The following is a 21,065-nucleotide window of genomic DNA, read 5'->3' on the forward strand; positions in this document are numbered from 1 at the left end:
TAAAATAGAAAACCGGTGAGATTATGAGAAAAAAAAAAACACTTATTCTGAAATGCTACAGTATTCACCCCCCCCCCCCCCCCCCCCACCGTCTTATTTTACAGCAGCTACTACACAAATGCTGTTGTCAATCACAATCAGCCCGTCGAGACGCGAGGAGGAGGACGCACCTCCTTTCCAGTTGGGAGCGCAGCGCACCGCGAGGAGGCTGCATCTGGATTTTTTTTTTTTTTTTTTTTTTTACGCGTCCACGCCTACCAGACTGCACGCGCCCCCTCCCACAGCAGCAGCAGCAGCAGCCCGCGCGCACTCGGCTGTGGGCTTTTCACGGAGCTGACCTGTCCTCCCTCTCCTCTCCTCTCTTCTCTTCTCTCTCTCTCTCTTTTTCCCCTCCTCCTCTCTCTCTCTCTCTCTTTCTATTTCTCTGCTCTTCTCACTGTGTCACCTCTCGTCTCGTCTTCCACTCTCTCTCTCTTGCTCGCTCTCTCTATCCATGGCCGTCCGTGGCGACGTTTCGCGTTCAGCAGCGCAATAGTTAACGTCGAGCCGAGCGCCGCCGGATGCGCCCTCACTACTCCAGCAGTCAGACCGCTACAGTAGGACTAGGACGAAGATGGCGTCGGAGGGAGCCAGCGGAGAGCAGCAGCCTCCTCCTCCGGTACAAACACTGGCAACCGCCGTGCTGGGAAGCGTGGACACGGTAAGACAATAAGACAACCGACTGACCGAGAACAGACAAACCCGCGGCGTCGGTGGGTTTTTTTCTTTTCTTTTCTTCCCCCCTATGCTATGCACGGAGGGAAAAGAAGAAGGAGCTCATGCGGTGGTGGTGGTGGTGGTGGTGGTGCGCATCTATTGAAGTGGTGTGGAGCTGGAGCAGCAACAGCGGTGGAACAGCAGCAGGAGGAAAACAAGGGGAGGTGTTTATTCTCTTCTCTTCTCGGTGTCTCTCAGGTGATAAATAACCCAGAGTCACAGACACAGTCACCCTCCGTGGCCTCGGGTGTTGTTGCAAAGCAAGCAGCGCCTGTGGCTCCGTGTTTTTTCCCCCCACTCACACACATTCACACTCAAACACATTCACACATCGAGCTCTTTTGTCCGCCGCCTCCACCGCTCATCCCCGCTCTCCTGCTGCCTGGTCACGGTAGTAGTTAGTTAGTAAGAGGACTGGTCGCGGAGCTACACAGGTTGTAGCGCTGCATGCAGAGACGTGACAGTGAACGGACGTCGTTTGTTTGACTCCACTAGGATGAATTCTGGTTGTTGACTTTGCTGTAAAACGTTTCATTTCACCTATTATTATTAGTATTATTTATACAATATAGTGTCCGCCTGTGGAGCTGAGTGCATACCCTGGAGAGGTTGCTTATGCTTATTATGTTTCCTCTCCTTCCAGGCTTCCATACATTGGAACAGAGCTCTGGTCCACAGATTTTTCCCCCTCACAGACACGACAAAGCGTTTTGCTGCTGCTGCTGCTGCTGTTGTCTCTTTGTTGTTGGGCTTTTTTACACATGTGTACACACACCTAGTTGTGATTTCACAGGTTTGCAGCATAGTATGTGCTCTCTCACTCTCACCACCTTAAGATCATTGGGGCTGCTGGGCCTGGCCCTCCCTCCCTCGCTCCCTCTTTCCCTGTCAGGCCTACAATCCACCTGACAACCGGGGCAAAGTGGACAGCGATGTTGCTGCTGTTGCTGTTGCACCGAGCTTCACAGTGAGTGTGTAGTAGCCTACTACACTGCAAAAACTCAAAATCTTTCCATGAATATTTGTCCTTTTTCTTGTTAAAATGTCTCATTTCTAGTCAAAACTAATCTCTTTCCACTTAAAATAAGACTGTCACCTAAAAATGTACTTGTTTTTAGATCATTTTCACTTGTTTCAAACAAATATTCACTTGAAATGAATAGAAAAGTGAAAGCAAGCTTTTTGTGCTTGTAATAAGGAAGAAAAACTTGCTCCACTACCAGATTTTTCTACTCATTTCAAGTGAAAATATGCTTGAAAGAAGTAAAAACGGTCTAGAAACAAGCTACTTTTTAAATGTGATGTAGAAATGACATTTTGACTAGAAATAAGACCAATATTCTTGGTAAGATATTTGAGTTTTTGCAGTGTAGAGGAGGTATAGGCTGCTCCAAAGCTGCAGGAATAGAGAAAGCAGCCCCGGTCCGTCCCTGAGGTGGGTGAGTGGGTGGTTAGTGTGGGTGTTGGAGGGGTTGGAGATGAGGAGCTGTGGAGCTGTGGAGCTGTGGGGGTGGACGCAGGGCAGAGGCAGTGTGGTCGGTGCAGGAGGAGGAGGAGGAGGGCAGTTGGAGACCCTGTTTACCAGACACCTTTCTAAATTGGTCTTAATTTCAGTGACTCAGCCGGCATAGCTGGGAGTACCGTGTCAGGAGCGCTCTGAACAGGTGCTGCCTCCTCCTCCTGCGACGCTCTGCCAGCCCACACCGACGACACCGCCGCGCTCCTTTTCCTTCACCCAGCCAACGAAACGAAAAGGGGGCTTCCGCCTCCTCCGTGCCCTCGCTCCACCACCACCGCAGTAACCATGCAGTGGTTAAATAAAGCACTTTGCTCTTTGCTCACCCCCCACCACCCACCGTCCGTCAGACTCTCTGTTGTCGGCGGTAGGTGGGGGAAGTTTCTCGTTTGTGAGGACTCGGCCCCTCGTGTGTCCAGAGAGGAGGGGTCAGGGGTCAGTGAAAGGCATTCTGGTCACCGGTCACCCCCCACTCATTTACCATAATGCATGTGAGCGTGGACAGACAGCCTGTCTGCAACCTGCTCTGCTGAAAGTTAAAGGGATAGTTCAACATTTTGGCAAGTTGCCGTAATCCCTATAGTCATAGCAGTAGGTTCGTTACCTTTAATTGTCGGTGCAAGCTATTTTTTAGAACGGCGGAGCAGAGCTGTGAGCTGTTCAGAGCTATGCTACGGAGGCTAATGGGATTTCTTGGTTTCCCTCATCAAACTCATCAAAAACACAATCCAACAACTCCACAACGCTCTGGTGGACAAGTTGTGACCTGCACATTCACCACGCTATGAGATAATAACACAACGTTACCAGACAGAGTTGTTTTAGAGGTAACTTCATGCAAAACCGCTGATGTATGTTTCCGTCAGGGGCAGTTTTTCATCAACAGTCTCTGCATTTACCTCTAAAACAACTCTGTCTGGTAACGTTCTGTTATTATCTCATAGCGTGGTGAATGTGCAGGTCACAACTTGTCCACCAGAGCGTTTTGGAGTTGTTGGATTGTGTATTTGATGAGTTTGATGAGGAGAAAGGCGGAAATACTGTGCACACGTCTCTGCCCCACTGATCTAAAATCAGCTTGCACCGACAATTGAAGGTAACAAACCTACTGCTATGACTATAGGGATTATGGCAATGGGCCAATTTGCCAAAATGTTGAACTATCCCTTTAAAGGAAAACCACCAAGGAAAGCTCCTGCTCTTCCTTTACTTTCCAGCTTTCCATTCATGTTTTGCTTCTTCTTCTTTCTTTTTTTGTACCATGAGAATGAGCAGAGAGAAGATCAGTCGACCTCTACAGTAAGTGGTGACATGAGGTCAGTGATTGGAGGTGAAACAAAAATGAGATCTTCCCCAAAAATGTCGGTTTTAATCTCTCGCTGCGTAGAAATGCAATAGACGAGTTCAGAGAATGGGGTTTTCCAGACTGATTAACCTGATTATCTCACCATTAGATAAGAAATGAAGTTCATACAAGTGACTGGGACAATGCACGGCTTTCCAAAAAGAAAAAAAAAGTAGACCCTGGTTTTTCCAGAGCCTGTTTTAACTCCTGACCCCGGATTATTGCGTAATGGACTCCTGAGAGTGTGGGGTATGCTGCCATGTTGGAGGAGTGGCTTTTAACACGAGTGCCTCTAATGTCATCGCTTCGTCTTCTTCGTCTTCTTCTTCCTGACAACCAAATTTCTGTGCTGTGATACGGAGGAGGAGGAGGGAGGTGGAGGGGGGAGGGGGCTCAGATTACCCAGCAGCAGGCCAGCTGGAGAGGCCGGTCGTTAGAGGGGTCAAGTATTATACTTTAACAATCTAACTAAAGGGTTGATTCAACCAAAGTATTCACTACAAATACAAACAGTTGTGTTGTTTTTATCGGTCCGGGGCTTTAAATGTGTTCACCTGTGAGACTTCTGCCTGCAGCCAAATACAATGGAAGTGAATGGGATTTGCATTACGGTGAATGATGTGAGTTAACACAATGGATTGATTAGTTGCTGATAGGATATTGGCCATGATTTGACCAGTCCATTGTTAAATGCAGATTTATTGCCACTACTGTCAGAATGAAACATTGTGTTTCAGTGATTCTCTCAGGTCTTAAATGTGGGGAGTTAGACAAAACTAGTATTGGATTGGTGTTGACAGATATCCAGAGAGGAAATGCTTCTACTCCTCAGATACAAAGACACTGTTCAAAGCGCTTTTATTTCGCTTTTCCATCCTGTATAAAAGGTGCAGATATGAAAGGAGGACCCAGTTGATTGACTTTAACCCGGCAGTGGAGCTCTAACTCTTGGGTATGTCGGCTTTGTTTGGTTGAAAGTAAGAAAAGCCGGAGTAAAGAGGAGTCTTGGTGGTAGTAGCAGTAGTAGGTAGTTGGTAGAAGTTGCATCATTGAAGCACTGTCATCCTGCAGCTCAAATCATTAAAATTTAATCAAATTCAGGGGATTTGCTGCTGTTTTCTGTTTGTGTTGGAGAGTTAAGTAAGAAAAACGTCATTAAGTTCTTGCTAGAGGTGCAACGGATCACTAACCTCATGGATCGGATCACAGTTTTGAGTCACGGATTTGGTCGGTAGTAGGCTACACATGTTGGTGGTTGTTGTTGTTGCCAATACAAGCAGGTTTTTTTTTTTAATTGTCCGTTTATTTAGCATGCATAACACGCATAACCTTTCTTTTTTCATCAACCGATCCGTGGACCACTTGTGTGCTGATCCATGTAGAGCGATTGGACTTGATAACGGATCAGCGATCATCCGTTGCTCCACTATTTCTTGGAGATAAAAAAGATCAAAACGATCCGTCAAGGACATAATCAGAAATCCAGTGGATTATTACAGCAGGTTAACTTTAATCTGAGGTGTTTGCAGCTGTAATCCACCGGCTGAACACGACTGGTTGTGGTTTTAGTTGAACCAACCCTCCTGTTGTCCTTCCTGTTCCCTTTCTCCATGCTTCCTTCTTTCCTTCCTTTCTCCCTTCCTTCTTTCCTCCTTCTTCCTTCCCTGAATGAATCTGTTCCCTTCCTCCATCCTTCCTTCTTTCCTTCCTTCCTTTCTCCCTTCCTTCTTTCCTTCTTTCCTCCCTTCTTTCCCTTCTTCCTTCCTCCTTCCTTGAATTAATCTGTTCCCTCCTTCCATCTTTCTTTCCTTTCCTTCCCTTTCCCTTCCTTCTTTCCACAATCATTTTCCCCTTCCTTCCTTCCTTCCTTCCTTCCTTCCTTCCTTCCTTCCTTCCTTCCTTCCTTGAATGAATCTGTTCCATCCCTCCATCTTTCTTTCCCTTTTCCCTTCCTACTTTCCTCCCTTCTTCCTTCCTTGAATGAATCTGTACCCTCCTTCCATCTTCTTTCTTTCCTTTTCCCTTCCTTCTTCCCCTTTTCCTTCCTTCTTCTTCTTTCCTTGAATGAACCTGTTCCCTTCCTCCATCTTTCTTTCTTTCCTCCCCTTTTCCCTTCCTTCCTTCCCTTCATCCTTACTCGTTCCTTCCTTTTTGACCCAATCTGTTCCCTCCCTCCTTCTATCTTTCCTTCCCTTTTCCCTTCCTTGTTTCCTCCCATCTTTCCCTTCGTCCTTCCTTCTTTCCCTTCATCCTTCCTTCCTTCCTTTCTTCCTTGACCCAGGAGGACAACAAGAGGGTTAATTCATTGATTTGGTGGCATTTTACACTTGTTACCAGTGGCAACTCCCCGTCAAAGGCCGTTGTCATATTTGCAACTCACACGAGCCTGTGAGATCCGCTCAGACCTACGCAGCTAAGCCTTTTTCTTTCTCCCTTCTCCTTCTCCTCTCTCGCAGCGGAGGAGCGAACAAGTTCCCTTTCCCCTGTGTCTCGCAGTGAAACGACACGCATAGGCCCTTATTAAGTGGACCGGGGGCTAACAGCGAGGAGCCTCTGAACGCCGGCCAGGCTGCTCGTGCCCTTGGCGTACAGCTCACGGCTCATGGAACAAATTAGTGTTCGCTTCCCTCACCTGCTCACTGCGCTGAAATGCCGAGAGAACGACAGAGAGGGAGTACACTGCAAAAAATCTAATATCTTACCAAGAATATTTGTCTTATTTTTTGTCAAAATGTCATTTCTAGTCAAAACAAATCTCATTATACTTAAAATAAGACTCATCGCAGTAAAAAGCAGCTTGTTTTTAGACACTTTTTACTTCTTTCAAGCATATTTTCGCTTAAAATAATCTGATAGTGGAGCAAGTTTTTCTTCCTTATTACAAGCACAAAAAGCTTGCTTTCACTGGCAGATTTTTCTACTTATTTCAAGTGAAAATGATCTAAAAACAAGTTAGTTTTTAGGTGATGAGTCTTATTTTAAGTGGAAATGGGTTGTTTTGACTAGAAATGAGACATTTTGACAAGAAATAAGACAAATATTCTTGGAAAGATTTTGAGTTTTTGCAGTGTAAGAGAAAGACTGAGAGAGTGTTCAACCCCCACCCTTACCTCACCTCACCCACCACCGACCCTTGACAGCCCCCAGCATGCACCAGGGTTTTGCCGTCCATCAAGAACCTCCTGGCTGCTGCAGTTCAATTCTCTGAGTGGTGAAAAAAACCGAAACGCTGCCGGGAAAAAAGTGAGGGGGCCACGGGGATCGATTGGAAAGCTCGACGCGAATGAATCAATCCCTTTGGAATCTCTCTTTCTCTCTCTGCTTTTATTTCCAGGCTTTCACCGTGATCGCATCAGAGTTAAAAAAAAACACACACACACACAAAAAAACGTGGTTCGACTAAACTGAAACATGTGATTGACGCAACACTTTCCAACTCCTTGTTCTGAAAAACCGGCGAGGCACCAAAAAACTGAAAACTGTCCCTTTTGTGTGTGTGTGTGTGTGTTTTTTTTAATGAAAGCGTGGGATGTCTCAGCACCTGTCATGAGGAGGCTGTTCTGGCTGAAACATCACATTTTTATTATTATTTCTTAAAGAGATGCTCTTTAAAGAGGGAGAGGGAGGGAGAGGAAGCGAGCGACGGCCTGTTTACTGCTCCAGTTGTTGCAGCGTGAACTTTTCCCCCCTTTGCGGTGAAATAAACAATGTCACAGGAGCCAATAAAGGACACACAGACGACGAGTTGTTGAAAACTCACGCTGGCCTGTTCAAAGTCATAGTCATACTCGCTGTGTGTGTGTATATGTGTGTATGTGTGTGTGTGTGTGTGTGTGTGTGTGTGTGTGTGTGTGACTCTTTGATGAAATGGAATAAACTTGGCTGCGGTCTGGATGACGGCCTGTAAATCAGGCCTGAATGGCCGACTGGCAGCTGAACCTCAGCAGCCTGAGCAGGTAGCAGCACTTTCTCCTCCTCCTTCTTCCTCTTCCCACTTTAGTTTATTAAAGGGATAGTTCACCCAAAATTCAAATTTCACTCATTATCTACTCACCCTCATGTCGACTAAGAGCTGTGAGAATTTTCAGAGTCCTCCGTGCCTTCTCTAAGTTACGGGTTGTAATAGGTCCGCGCAGCAGTATTTGTCCATATAATGGTTGTGAATGGATACCAACTTTCTTCGTCCAAAAAGACACACCAAAAAACATCCAAATACCTCCATACTGCTCGTCTGTAATGTCTCTCTTGTATTGAAGCCCCGACATGAGAAATTGTTCCGCCGGTCAGTGCACTGACACAGGAAGAGCAGTGAACTGAGACACTGGGAGCTTCCACTACAAACAAGCTGAAAATATAGACTTATTTAATTTTTTTTCTGAACAATTTCTCATGTCGGGGCTTCGATACAAGAGGGACATTACAGACGAGCAGTATGGAGGTATTTGGATGTTTTTTGGTGTGTTTTTTTGGACGAAGACAGTTGGTATCCATTCACAACCATTATGTGGACAAATACTGCTGCGCGGACCCCCTCGTAACTCAGAGAAGGCACGGAGGACTCTGAAACTTCTCACAGCTCTTAGTCGACATGAGAGTGAGTGCATAATGAGTGAAATTTGAATTTTGGGTGAACTATCCCTTTAAGGTTTGAAGGTTTGGTGAGAAGCGTCCAGATCCCATGAAATGAATGCAGCTGGATGTGACTTTGTTTTCCCGGCGGCAGATGGCTGCAGTAGTTGCCAACACGGTGATTGGAAATTCTTCTGTAGACCGAGCCCCGGTGTTATCTCTTGGCTTCTCTTTATGACTTTACCTCACTTTTTTTTTTTTTAGCGGCACAGCCAAGAATTTCACTCAGTTTCCCACTTAAGGTTTTTTTTGCTTTGTTTTGTTTTTGCTATGGATGAGCTCAAAAGCCTTTCAAGCTTCCTGGACGCAAACAATTTGACGCTCGGCTCTGGAATGTGGACGGACCAGATGCTGCTGTTGTGATGTTTAGAAGATGTGACTGGGAAAGCTCGCTCGCTGAATGGAGCTCACTGTCCCCAAAAACCAAACAAAGTGTTGACAAAAATGCCTCTTGGCTCACTGTTGAATTTTGCATCGTGACAATAGGAAGTTAAAGCTGCAGCCACATACCTGATGGTTTCAGTCTGTGACTCATTGAACTTTTTCAACTGTTTCAATGCTCCTTAAATCAATAACAAAAATAGTTAAAGGCTGTTTTTACACAGTTTTCCCCCAAAGCAGTTTTCAAACAGAGCAGGTCTAGACTCTAGTCTTTGTAATATTGATTACAGAGACCAATTAAAAACTAAAACCACACAAACAATACCCCAGTGTTGGAAAATTATTTAGAGACCAGCAATAAAAGTGGCCTTTACTGGTGTTGCTGTATTATGAGCAAAATATATTAAAAGTAAAAGAAGCCAAAGTGCCCTCCTACATTGTGTTGTGTTGATATATTATGGCAACAAATTTTTAATCTACTGGTTTTATTTCCAGTTAATTTGGTCTATAAACTGCAAGAAATTGGTGGAAAATCCCCTTGGAAATAAGCTATTGTAAGTTTTAAGGCAACTTCTTCATATTATGACTGTTGTCTAATCAGCTGTTAATTGTGATATTATTGGATACAAAACAATGAGAAAATCTGTTTTTTCAAGCTAATTTCAGTTTTTTTGTAACATAAAATTACTGTTTAAATGATAAGAAGTTACAAACCTAGGCACAGAAGTAGTAGGCTACTCATGGGATGTTTTGATTCCAGCAGTAAATGAGTCTTTTATATTGTTAAAATGAAGCAAAACAGGAATGTTAAATGTTTAATGTAGCCTAATGCACTCACCTAGAATTAAATGTATGTTTCAGAAGCAGATGGAGGAAAAATGACAAACGTTAATTAAAAAGTGGGGAAAATAATTAAATAGTCGTAGGTATTTCACCCCTGGAGCTGAAACCTTTTTAACATTGCAGCAGCCGCCCCCAAAATATGCAATATGCTACTGCACAACATGATTACAGTTGGAAATTGAAAGTGGACTGGAGGTATCTGCAGATCCTGCACACGGCGGCTCCTGCTCAGCATCACAACTTCTAATGTGATAATAAATATTATGTTGCTGAGCCAGAGCAGTGTGCAGAAAGGGATCCTCCTCTTTCCAGACCATAATTGGACTGGAAAAGGGTTTTAATTGACACGCAGGGAGGCAGGAAGTGGTGTGGTCGTTCCCAATTACAGTCATCTCTCCACCCGTCCCCTCCCCTGCAGCCACTACTGACCAAATAGGTGCTTAATGACCTATAGCTAAATGTAATTAGGCCTTCATAGCTTGGAGGTAGGAACAGACATGTAGCCTAATTTTAGGGCAGCACTTAATGAGAGCAGTTGGAGATTGGGAGGAAGTAGTGCATTTGTCATATCAGCAAGTTATTCTGTCGTGCTGGTGGAGGCTGAACAAAGTGGTTGAATTGACGATTTGTCCGTTTGTTAAACTTTGTTGTTCATCATTTTTTTTGGCAGTAATTGTACTGTTATTTTGATCAGAATAAACTACAGAGTATAAGAAAGCAATATTTTGTCATCAAAGATCAAGAATGAGCAGTTGTATTTAAGTTATTCCTAAAAAATTAAGCTAGCACCTATTTTGAGCTAGCTATCTAGCTAATTCTGAAATGCTACAAACAAACACACAATTCAGCATAAAGTATCAAATCTTATCTATAGATAAACTCAGTCTGACATTTTAGAGCAGTTTCTATCAGGACAAGCTACAGTTAGCTCCTTGTATGCTAAACGCTTGTTTATCCTGTTACATGCAGCGTCTGTTGTCTGTCTGACGTCTGCCCGATTTCACGTGAATGCAATCAAGAATACGTTCCGAGCCTATGCAACCGCACCGCTAGATGGGGGGAATTCCTACATATTATACCTTTTAATTTAGCCAACATCAGTGGTGTAAAAGGTAACTTAGACTAAGTAAAAGTATCAGTAGATGTGAAATACTCCATTACTTGGGAAAAAGAAAGAAAAGAAAAATACCTTAAAAAAATTAAAATGACTTGTCAATGCTAGTGTTAGCATGTCCTAGTGCTAAAGCCTGGATATGCGTCAACATATGGAAATCAGACACTAAATGTTTCAGTTTATTCTGCACTAGGCTTGTAAATTCATAAAACCTGGTCTTTCTCATTGATTAAAGCATAATTCAAGTGACTATTAGCATTTTGACATGCTAACATTAGCTTCGCAACATGCTAATTAATGTGCGTTCTATGTGTTTACGACAACATTGTTATGTAAGTCTGAATAAAGACCAAGGAAATCAAAACAGGAGAGTTTTAAATGTTTGTGAAAGCAATTTGGTTGCTATTTGATGTTTGAGTTGTAAATACTGTTGTAAACATTACGAGGTATTAGCAGCATCAGACAGATTAAAGTTGGAAGTGCCAATGATGTACAAAACAACCATTGCGTAGCGTATTTTGATGTTTGTGAAAAGGTTTTGCTTTCTGTGTTTTTTCCTCCTGTTAAAAATCCCAAGGTGAGTGATGTGGGAGTTGAAACACAAACATAATATTATTATAGTTATAAAAATGTTTGGACTGTAGATTTCCTCCCCATCTGTTATGTAACTAATGCGTTCTCTAAGTCACAGAAATCACACAAGGAAAAAACGAACAGGAGGAATTACTTACAGTAAGCAAAACCTGTTCCTGTATAAATGTGGGCACACGCTGTGAAGCTGCTGCTTCGAGGTTCGATACCCAGCGCCGCTTGAAGGACGAACTGCACGACTCTGACATGTTTTTATTTCTGCTCTGTGTTGCAGAAATGTGAGTTCAACATGGATAACCTGAGCAAGCCCGAGCTGCTCACCCTGCTGAGCATCATGGAGGGAGAGCTGGAGGCCCGGGACCTGGTCATCGAGGCCCTGAGGGTGAGTCCGACTCCTTATACAGCACCTGTCCTACACTGCAAAAACTCAAAATCTTACCAAGAATATTTGTCTCATTTCTAGTCAAAACTGTCATTTCTAGTCGAAACGAATCTCATTCTACTTAAAATAAGACTCATCACATTAAAAAGTAGCTTGTTTTTAGACACTTTTTTACTTTTTTTTCAAGCATATTTTCACATGAAATAAGTAGAAAAATCTGACAATGGAGCAAGTTTTTCTTTCTTATTACAAGCACAAAAAACTTAGCTTTCACTGGCAGATTTTTCTACTTATCTCAGGTGAAAAATAGTTTGAAACAAATGAAAATTATCTCAACACAAGTTACTTTTTAGGTAATGAGTCTTAGTTTAAGAGAAAAAAGATTAGTTTTGACCAGAAATTAGACATTTTGACAATAAATACGACAAATATTCTTGGAAAGATTTTGAGTTTTTGCAGTGTAACACATTCCTCAGCTCATCAGCTGAAGTGTGCACTGTTTTTTGTGAAACGGCTAAATGATGAGATGAGATGATTAACTGTAATTGTGGCCCAGGATCGAGTCTGTATCGTTTGCTTCAATGAGAGATGAATGGTCACAAATGCTGAAAAAACGCTGTATCACAAGATCTGAGTCAGTGGCTTTGTCCCATAGGAGCATTAGTGCAGAACAATGTGTGTGACCGCGATGAAATGCAAGCGCCCCGCTGTTTCTTTCTTTTCTTTTTCCTTTTGTATAATTACCCGCTGATAAGCAGCCTCTCTAATTGCCCTGGTTGGATGGGAGCTGACTGAGTGACTGGTCACAGCTCTGTGTTTCCTGCCAGAAAGCGCCAGAGTGATCGAAGCCCTCACGTCCTCAGCCAGCAGCGCCACCTGCTTAACTAGCGGTATTGTAAAAGAAAGACGATTGAAGCTGGTCGCTGCTCGGGCAAAAAAGGGGAAATTGTTTTTTTATTTCACTGGTGGAAAATGAGGTTGAGAAATAAGGAAGGTGTGAAGTTTGTTTTCATCTGTGTCAGTTGTGTGAAGGATATAAACTGCAGTGGGAGAGTGGAGCTGCAGGGATTATGTCTCGCCAGGGAATGAATCGTCAACTAATTTGATCATAGATAACAGCAACAGTTGGAGTTCATGCACTGTAAAGTGAATATCTGAAGGTTTGTGGTACATAAACGATGTTTGAGTGTCTCCTAGGGAAGTGAAAAACTGGTATAACAAGTGTTTTTTCAGTTAGTTTCTGACATTTGGACGATATTTTTGTCTCAAACTTGCAGTGGATCGCACACAGGGAAAATAAATCAGTGCAATTTGCTTGTTTAGTTTCAACTGCTTAGTGCACGAGTTTAGTGTCCACACACATTTGCATGTTTGCTATATTATGATCTCTGATCTCAGAACAGCAGAAACTTGTGCTGAAGACCGATTGACTTCCTAAAAGACACAATCTTTAACTTTGTTTTTAACTGTTCTTCCACTCATCTGCTGAAAAGCGATCTGTTTCTCAGACATCATTGGCATTATAAGCTCTATTTCTAGATTCTGGTAATTTGACACATGATGACACGACGGATCTTGAAATACATCTAATTTATTATTTTCATGTGGTTTGTGTCATTTATTTATTTAGGCTACTAGTAAGTCACCCCAATGGCCTTTTTAATGTCCCAACAATATCTGTGACCCTGAAGGCAGCAGCAGAACTAACTGGTCCGGTTATTGACTCACCTATAACCTTTATGTGTCCAGGTGAATCAAACTTTATCATTGGACTGTTTGAGCCGTGACTTTAAGCTCGGTGTCCCTGACGACCGAGCTTACATACGTATCGATCGGCCTTTTGTAAGCGGCAGGACGACGAAGGTTGGGGACGATGATGACGAATCGATCGGCGGTCACTGAATACCGACGCTGCTCTTGTCTCCGAGTCCTGGAGAACCCGTGTCGCTCCCTCGCAGTTAGTTGGAGGTCGCCGGTTCTCTGCAGGGAACGGGAACGCAGAGTTATTTCGGCACAAACCCTCACAGGTTCTTCTCTCTTCTCTCTCTCTCTCTATCGCTGCAGTTCTGTATTTAGGTCGCCTCAGCTTGTCCACGCTCTACTTTAAGACTCCAGTGTCTGGACTACTTATCGAAAATCCTAGGTTTTCTTTGCTGGTGCAGCCATCCCTGCTGCTGCTGCTGCTGCTGCTGTGTGTTTCTGCTGTCCAAGCTCTTCTTCTTGCAGATATTGAGTTGTTTTGCTGATATGAAGTCTGTGGTGTGGTGTCGTGCACTGCAAAAACTCAAAATCTTACCAAGAATATTTGTCCTATTTCTAGTCAAAATGTCATTTCTAGTCAAAACAAATCTCATTATACTTAAAAATAAGACTCATCACATAAAAAGTAGCTTGTTTTTAGACACTTTTTACTTCTTTCAAGCATATTTTTACTTGTAATAAGTAACTGATAGTGGGGCAATTGTTTCTTTCTTATTACAAGCACAAAAAAAACAGATTTTTCTACTTATTTCAAGTGAAAATATGCTTGAAAGAAGTAAAAACTGTGGAAAGAGATTAGTTTTGACTAGAAATTTGACATTTTGACAAGAAAAAGGACAAATAGGCTTTCACTGGCAGATTTTTCTACTTATTTCAAGTGAAAATTTGTTTGAAACAAGAGAAATTACCTAAAAACAAGTTAATTTTTAGGCGATGAGTCTCATTTATGTGGAAAGGGATTAATTTTGACTAGAAATTAGACATTTTGACAAGAAATACGACAAATACTCTTGGAAAGATTTTGAGTTTTTTGCAGTGTGACTGTTTCCTCACTCGGCTCTTCACCTGTTGCAGCCAGTATCCTCTTCTTCTGCTCCGGTCTATCTGCAGCAGCCGCTTCATCATCCCTCATATCTGCTGTGTCTCTCTTTCATTACATTAAAGGACAATCTGGCCTCCAATGTCACCTCTTCCTCCGTTCCCTTTGTGTTTCTGGTATTGGGTTTTTTTTTTTTTCTGACCGACAAATCACCCACATTTTCCACTGGTATTAAGGAATCCCTCCAGGCTCCGTGGATGGATGATATCCTATCCCGGTTTCAATGAAATAAGCCTCTTCCTCTGCTGCTGCTGCTGCTGCTGCTGCCCTCATGGCTCTCGTGAAACACAATGAGCCTGTTTGTTCTGTTCTGCAGATAAGCCCTGTCTGAGAGCGAGCGAGACAGAGACACACAGGACAGACAGGAGGTGCAACAGGGATTGAAGAAGAAGCAGAAGAAAGAGCAGGAGTAAACAAAAAGGAAAAAGGATGAGATAGAGTTGAGGAAGATGGATCTGCAGGGAGAGGCTCTCTGATTGTTGGTTCGGAGGATGAGATGCAGGAAGAGAGAGGCTGAAAAACGGAGGCCTGACATTGTCTCTGACAAAGCGGGACAGTGTGACAGAGAGGATTAAGCCAGATCCCCTCATCCACTCGCTCGCTCCTCTCTGCAGCCCCCAACCCTCTAACCCAACCCAACCCCCCCTAACCCCCATATCGCCTGAAGAAAAGCATCATCTGGCCACCAGCTGCAGGGCTGTCGGCTTCACCGGACAATCATGTCCCCTCTTTTATTTTTTCTTTTAAGTATATAAATACAGCTCTGGAAAATAATAAGAGACTATACTTTCACAAATGTTTCTTAAAAGCATCTCTACATGTATGACAGTCATTATTTTCTTTTCTTACCAACACAAACACAACTTCTACTTAATGAGACACTGATGAGGTCATCACCTGAATCACATCTGGTTTTATAGGAAGATTATAAATAAAAACCACTGCTGGGATTAAACAGTGACATTATCCCACAAAAACTGATTTCTAAACTCTTCCTGAGTTAAAATATCCTTGCTGTGTTGTTTAGGAATAAATATGAACATGTTTTCTTTGCATTATTATTGTTCAAGGTCTGAAAAGACTTGATATTTTTTGTTATTTAGACTAGTGACTAGTGACTAGTTTAGTCATTTTCAGCCAATAAAAGCTCTAAACGACCATATTCTGGGAGAAATGCTGTCGGTAGTCGATAGAATAAAACAAAATATTTTTAATTAAATTTTACTGAAACACATATTACCTATAAATAGTAAAACCAGAGAAACTGATCATTTTGGGAGTGGTCTCTTATTTTTTTTTCCAGAGCTGTAAATATATAAAATCAAACCACAGATGAAGCCGGCCAGCCTTGTTAGTCAGCGTTTCCACCGGTGGCTCAGTGAAACCTCAGCCCCCCGACTCGACTCTTGTCATACCATCATACTGCTCGGCCCCCTCAGGCCTGCGTGGCTTTGGCCCGGGCCGCGGCGATTGTTTGCGGCCGTATCGAGAGGCTTTTGGTGCTGCAGATTAATTAGCGTGTGGCTAAAGCTGGCTGAGCCGCCGTATCGAGTTTCAGCCTGGAGGAAAAGAGAAAGGAGGCCCCTGTAAGCAGATTAGCCAAACGGCAGCGATACCGCATGATTACCGTGGCCGACGACGTCTTAACAACACGAGCCGAGCCGAGCCAAGGAGGAGGGAGAGACATCACGTCTTCATACCCAGCTCTCAGTCAGGACGGGAAAACAAACTGTTTCCCAGGTGTAGAGTCCCATCTGCAAAACAAGGTAGCTGCTTTCACTGCTCTACAAAAGGGCAGGTCTTCGCCAAGCGACGGCTGAGCAGCTGCCGGAGTGGATGAAGTTAATAGCCGGGGCCAAGATTAAGTCTTTGGCTGATGCGCATGGAGAGAAAAAAAAGAACTGGCTTTTACAAAGACGCAGCTAAAGGCCTCTGCAGTGCGATGCAGAAACCATGACACAAACGTCTCAACCTCAAAGTTTGAGCCCTTCTGTACCTGACCCCTCTGTCTTATACATCTTATTTGGTTCAGGTTTGTTCTTTTAAGCCGAATCTATGAGTGTTTTTTGGGTCTAATCCTTAAAAACTCAGCTCCAACGTCTCTGCAGCACTGAATATCTGACTGCTCACCACAATACATTCAGAACAACCTCTAAGATCAGAATAAAACTCTACAGCTCTGGGTCAGTTTGGGCATACGAGCCTGCAGCCTTAGTGTCGGACACTCTGATTGGCTGTGACAGCAGCCACTGGAGCCAATGGGGATATTGAATTGAGTGACGTGACTCTAGATATGATGAAAATGGTAAGGCTATTCCAGATCTTTCCTAACTTTTAATCAATCGAAGACACTGACGAACAGAGTCTTGTTAGAGAATATTGGCTCCAACTCACTGCCGTAACCACACCGGTGCCAGTCGCTGTGCAGTTCACCACCATGATGCTATTCATTTCATTTGCACAAACTCTGTGTATCTTCCTGCTCTGTTCTTCCAAGGCACAGTGAACAATGGCGACCAAAGTGAAAAGAGTTGTTTTTGGAGTTGTGGGATGATTGATGTGGAACAACGAATCCACCAAACACTTTAATAAATGGTGGTCAAGCATGAGTGAGGAACCAGGGAAGCTAAATGCCGGCAAATCTTTTGGAGATGCATGTCAGGTGATAGCGTAGGTTTTGGCGGTACCGCAGAAGGTACGCCATTGACTTGACGTGGAAGCATAAATCAAGCTCATTTGCACTAACTTCATGTATCTTCCTGCTCTGTTCTTCCAAGGCACAGTGAACAATGGCGACTGAAGTGAACAGAGTTGTTGTTGGAGTTGTGAGAGATGATTGATGTGGAACAACAAACGCTACAAACACTTTAAAAAATGGCGGTAAAGCATGAAGGAGGAACCTGGGAAAGTAAATGTAGGCGATGGTGTAAGGGGGGTTTGCGGTGCTATAGGGGGACAGGCCTGGGTACAACACTGTTGACTTGACGAAGCAGCATAAATGAAGTTTCAAACAACTCAACATGGTCATAAAGTATCAACATGACATTTGGAAACATACAGAGTTCCCATGTTGCAGCGTTTCACACCTTCCTGAGTGGAGCTGTGACTCAAGTTGAAGGTAACGTCCCCGTGGCGGCTTCACGCTTCACCTTACAAACACTGTACAAACTAACACACTGAGCAACAACAACAGGCTCTGCTCTCGTTGGGGGGGGGCAGAGGGGGGTAACGGTAACGTCCCCATCGGCCGGCGGCGGCTCTGGGCATCTGTGAAATCCAGATGGGCGGCCGGCGTTTCGTTCTCTGCCCACCAGCGCCCGTCTGGCCTCGTGCGGACGAGTCATGTGACCCGGCCATATGACTAAGAGAAGGAGAAGCCCACGGAGCCGCTGTCGGCGCCGGGATCGTACACAACACACAACACAACACACAACACACAACAACACAACACAACAGAGGCCCCGGGCCATCAGCCTTTCTCCAGCGTCACGTTATCTCCCGGCATCTCGCTATTTAAGGCATGCGCCCTGTTGCTGGGCTTTTCCTTCCCTCTGCCCTCGACACACACACACACACACACACACACACACACACACACACACACACACACACACACACACACACACACACACACACACACACACACACACACACACACACACACACACACACACACACACACACACACACACACACACACACACACACACACACTCAGTCGGCAGTGTTTGTCTTCTTTTATATCTCACTTCATCTCTTTTTGTTCCCGTAAAAGTCTGTGCCGTCCCGCCTCCTCTTCCTCCTCCCGTCGTTCACTCGCCTCTTTGTTTCTATCTCTGCTCTTATCTCGTTGGACAGACGCCGTGGCAGCTCGTTGCTCATCACAACTCTCTTTCTTTCTTTCTTTCTTTCCTCCTTTTATCTTTCTCTCCCTCTTTCTCTTCTTCCACATAAATGTGCAGCATTTAATCCGAAATGTATTAAAAAATCTCAGCGTGCAGTTTCTTTCTAGAAACCCTCCCCCCTCCCCCCCCGAGGAGTCGGTTCATGTGCTGTGCAAAAATTTGTGACAAATCAAAGGAAGTTTTTTTTTTTTTTTTTTCATTTTATTCAAACCATCTTTAATTTGGGAGGTGGTCCAAAAGATATTGGGAGAGGAACTGGAATGAGAGGAGAAGAGGAGAGGAGGAAAGGAGGAGGAGAGGAGGATGAGAGGAAGAGAAGAGGAGGAGAGGAGGAGGAGGAGAGGAGGAGAGGAGAAGGATGAGAGGAGAATAGGAGGAAGAGAGGAGAGGAGTAGCAGAGGGGAGGAGGATGAGAGGATAGGAGGAAGAGAGGATGAGAGGAGGGGGAGAGGAGGAAGAGGAGAGGGTGAGGATGAGAAGAAGAGCAGGAGAGGAGAGGAGGAGAGGAAGAAGAGAGGAGGAGAGGAGAAGAGGATGAGAGGAGGAGAGGACAGGAGGAGAGGAGGATGAGAGGAGGAGGGTAGGTTATGAGGAGAGGAGGATGAGAGGAGGAAGAGAAGAGGAGGAAGAGGAGAGGAGGATGAGACAGGAGGAGAAGAGGAGAGGAGGATGAGGAGAGGATAAGAGGATGAGAGGAGGAGAGGAGAGGAGAGGAGAGGAGAGGAGAGGAGAGGATGAGAAGAGGAGAGGAGGATGAGAGGAGGAGAGGATGAAGGCCTCCAAGTAGGAACAGTAATTATTTTCCGTCAGCGCGTCGGTTGAGTCTTTCTGTTGATTGTCAGACTGAGACACAGAAGCTGCAGCACCGGGCCGAGTAAAACTTTATTTATAAGACGTTTTGAAAACACGACGACATCACCGTCACCGCTCTTCCATCCTCTCTGTCCAGAAGCAGATTCACACTCACTTCTCGGGTAAATTAAAACCCACTCTCTCTCTCTCTTTTTCTCTCTTTTACACCACACACAGACACACACACACACACACACACACACACACATAAGCCAATCAGCATCCTGCTCTGATCGACTGGCTGCTGCCTAGCAACCAGACCCCCTAACCTGGACTCTTCCTTCACAGGCTCGTGTTTCACCGCCGACACGCCACTTAGGAATCAGGCTGAAAACACTCCAAGAGTCCATCTTTACCCCCCCTTCCCCAACCCCCCCCCCCCCCCCCCCCACCACCACCACCACCACCACCTTGAGGGGAGGTGGTGCTGTCACCCCGACGACGTCTCCTGAGAGTTTCTTATGACAGATCCTTTTGCTTTTTTTCCGGTGGTGGGGCGGTTTGTGAAGCGCTGTCAGTCAGGACGGAGCTGGCTCCCGAGGGGGGGGGGGGGCTGCTGTCTCAGAGTTGAAAGAGCATGTCTGAGTGTGGGCGTGTGCATGTGCATGTATAATAGATGTGCATGGAACTTATTTAGAGGGATTATTATTATTATAAATGAACATGTCAGGAAACGGCTGAAAAAAGCTCAAATTCAAACGACGTCGCTCCCATTTTTTTATACTGGCGTTTCTCCTCAAGGAAATGGTTTTGATTTATTAATTGATGTGTTAATTGATAGAAAATGAATCAGGTAGTACTGCATTTTGATGATAAACAATACCTTTAAACCTTTTTTTTTATCAAAAATGTGAGAATTTGCTGCGTAATGTTTATCCGATGTTGTGATTTGCAGCTTTTTTTTCTCATGATTCATTGACAAATTGATTAATTTCTGAGAAATTATGATGAATCTTAAAGGAATAGTTCAACATCTTAAAGGAGAATCTTAAAGGAATAGTTCAACATTTTGGCAAATCAGCCCATTGCCATAACCCCTATAGTCATAGCAGTAGGTTCGTTACCTTTAATTGTCGGTGCAAGCTATTTTTAGAACGGCGGGGCAGAGCCGTGAGCTGCTCAGAGCTACGATACGGAAGCTAATGGGATTTCTTGGTTTCCCTCATCAAATACACAATCCAACAACTCCAAAACGCTCTGGTGGACAAGTTGTGACCTGCACATTCACCACGCTATGAGATAATAACACAAAGAGAGTTGTTTTAGAGGTAAATACAGAGACTGCTTGCTGAAAAACTGTCCCTGAAGGCAACGTGCATCAGCGGTTTTGCATGAATTTACCTCTAAAACAACTCAATTTGCCAAAATGTTGAACTATCCCTTTGTGCAACTGGTCCTTGACACTGGTGTAACAAACAGTGCATCTATAAGGCTGGAGCCGATAATCAATAACATTGAATTGTGATATTTCCCGCTGTATATAATAGAGGGGGAAAAAAATCATGTTATGACGATTAAAGCATATACATCATTCATAATATTTGTCCTGTGCTGTATCTGGACATCTACGTTGTGTTTCAGCTCTTTTCACCTTATGTTTTACGGCGTTCGTCCGTCCGTCCGCCCACTGTGTCTGAACCCGGCCGGCGTTTAAAAGCATTAATATGACAGAGTGAATAAAGGTCTTTACATAATTTACCCTCTCTCTTTCTGTGTGTGTGTGTGTGAGTGTGAGTGTGTGAGACCCTGCAGTGGGTTTTCCTCTCTCAGGCTGAACTCTTAGAGCTTCGCTTCATGTGAAACTGCCCCTCGGATTCTTTATGTGCTTTGTGGACCACTAATTGTATGTGTTGAAGTAGGTTTTTAAACGTGTGTGTGTGTGTGTGTGTTT

At 44.1% G+C, this 21,065-nt stretch overlaps 1 protein-coding gene across 1 annotated transcript in view; it reads left to right on the forward strand.

Annotated features, from left to right (window-relative positions):
• The first annotated feature begins 325 nt into the window (after positions 1 to 325).
• Positions 326 to 21,065, forward strand: part of cttnbp2 (cortactin binding protein 2) — a 113,199-nt gene continuing 92,459 nt past the window's right edge. Inside the window, exons 1-2 of the mRNA XM_083973840.1 lie at positions 326 to 700; positions 11,450 to 11,557. Coding sequence (XP_083829966.1) covers positions 614 to 700; positions 11,450 to 11,557 — 195 coding nt within the window. The 5' untranslated portion in view covers positions 326 to 613. The remainder of the gene's footprint in view (positions 701 to 11,449; positions 11,558 to 21,065) is intronic.

The sequence above is a fragment of the Trachurus trachurus genome, assembly GCF_905171665.1.
Source record: "Trachurus trachurus genome assembly, chromosome: 6".
NCBI classification, from domain to species: domain Eukaryota; kingdom Metazoa; phylum Chordata; class Actinopteri; order Carangiformes; family Carangidae; genus Trachurus; species Trachurus trachurus.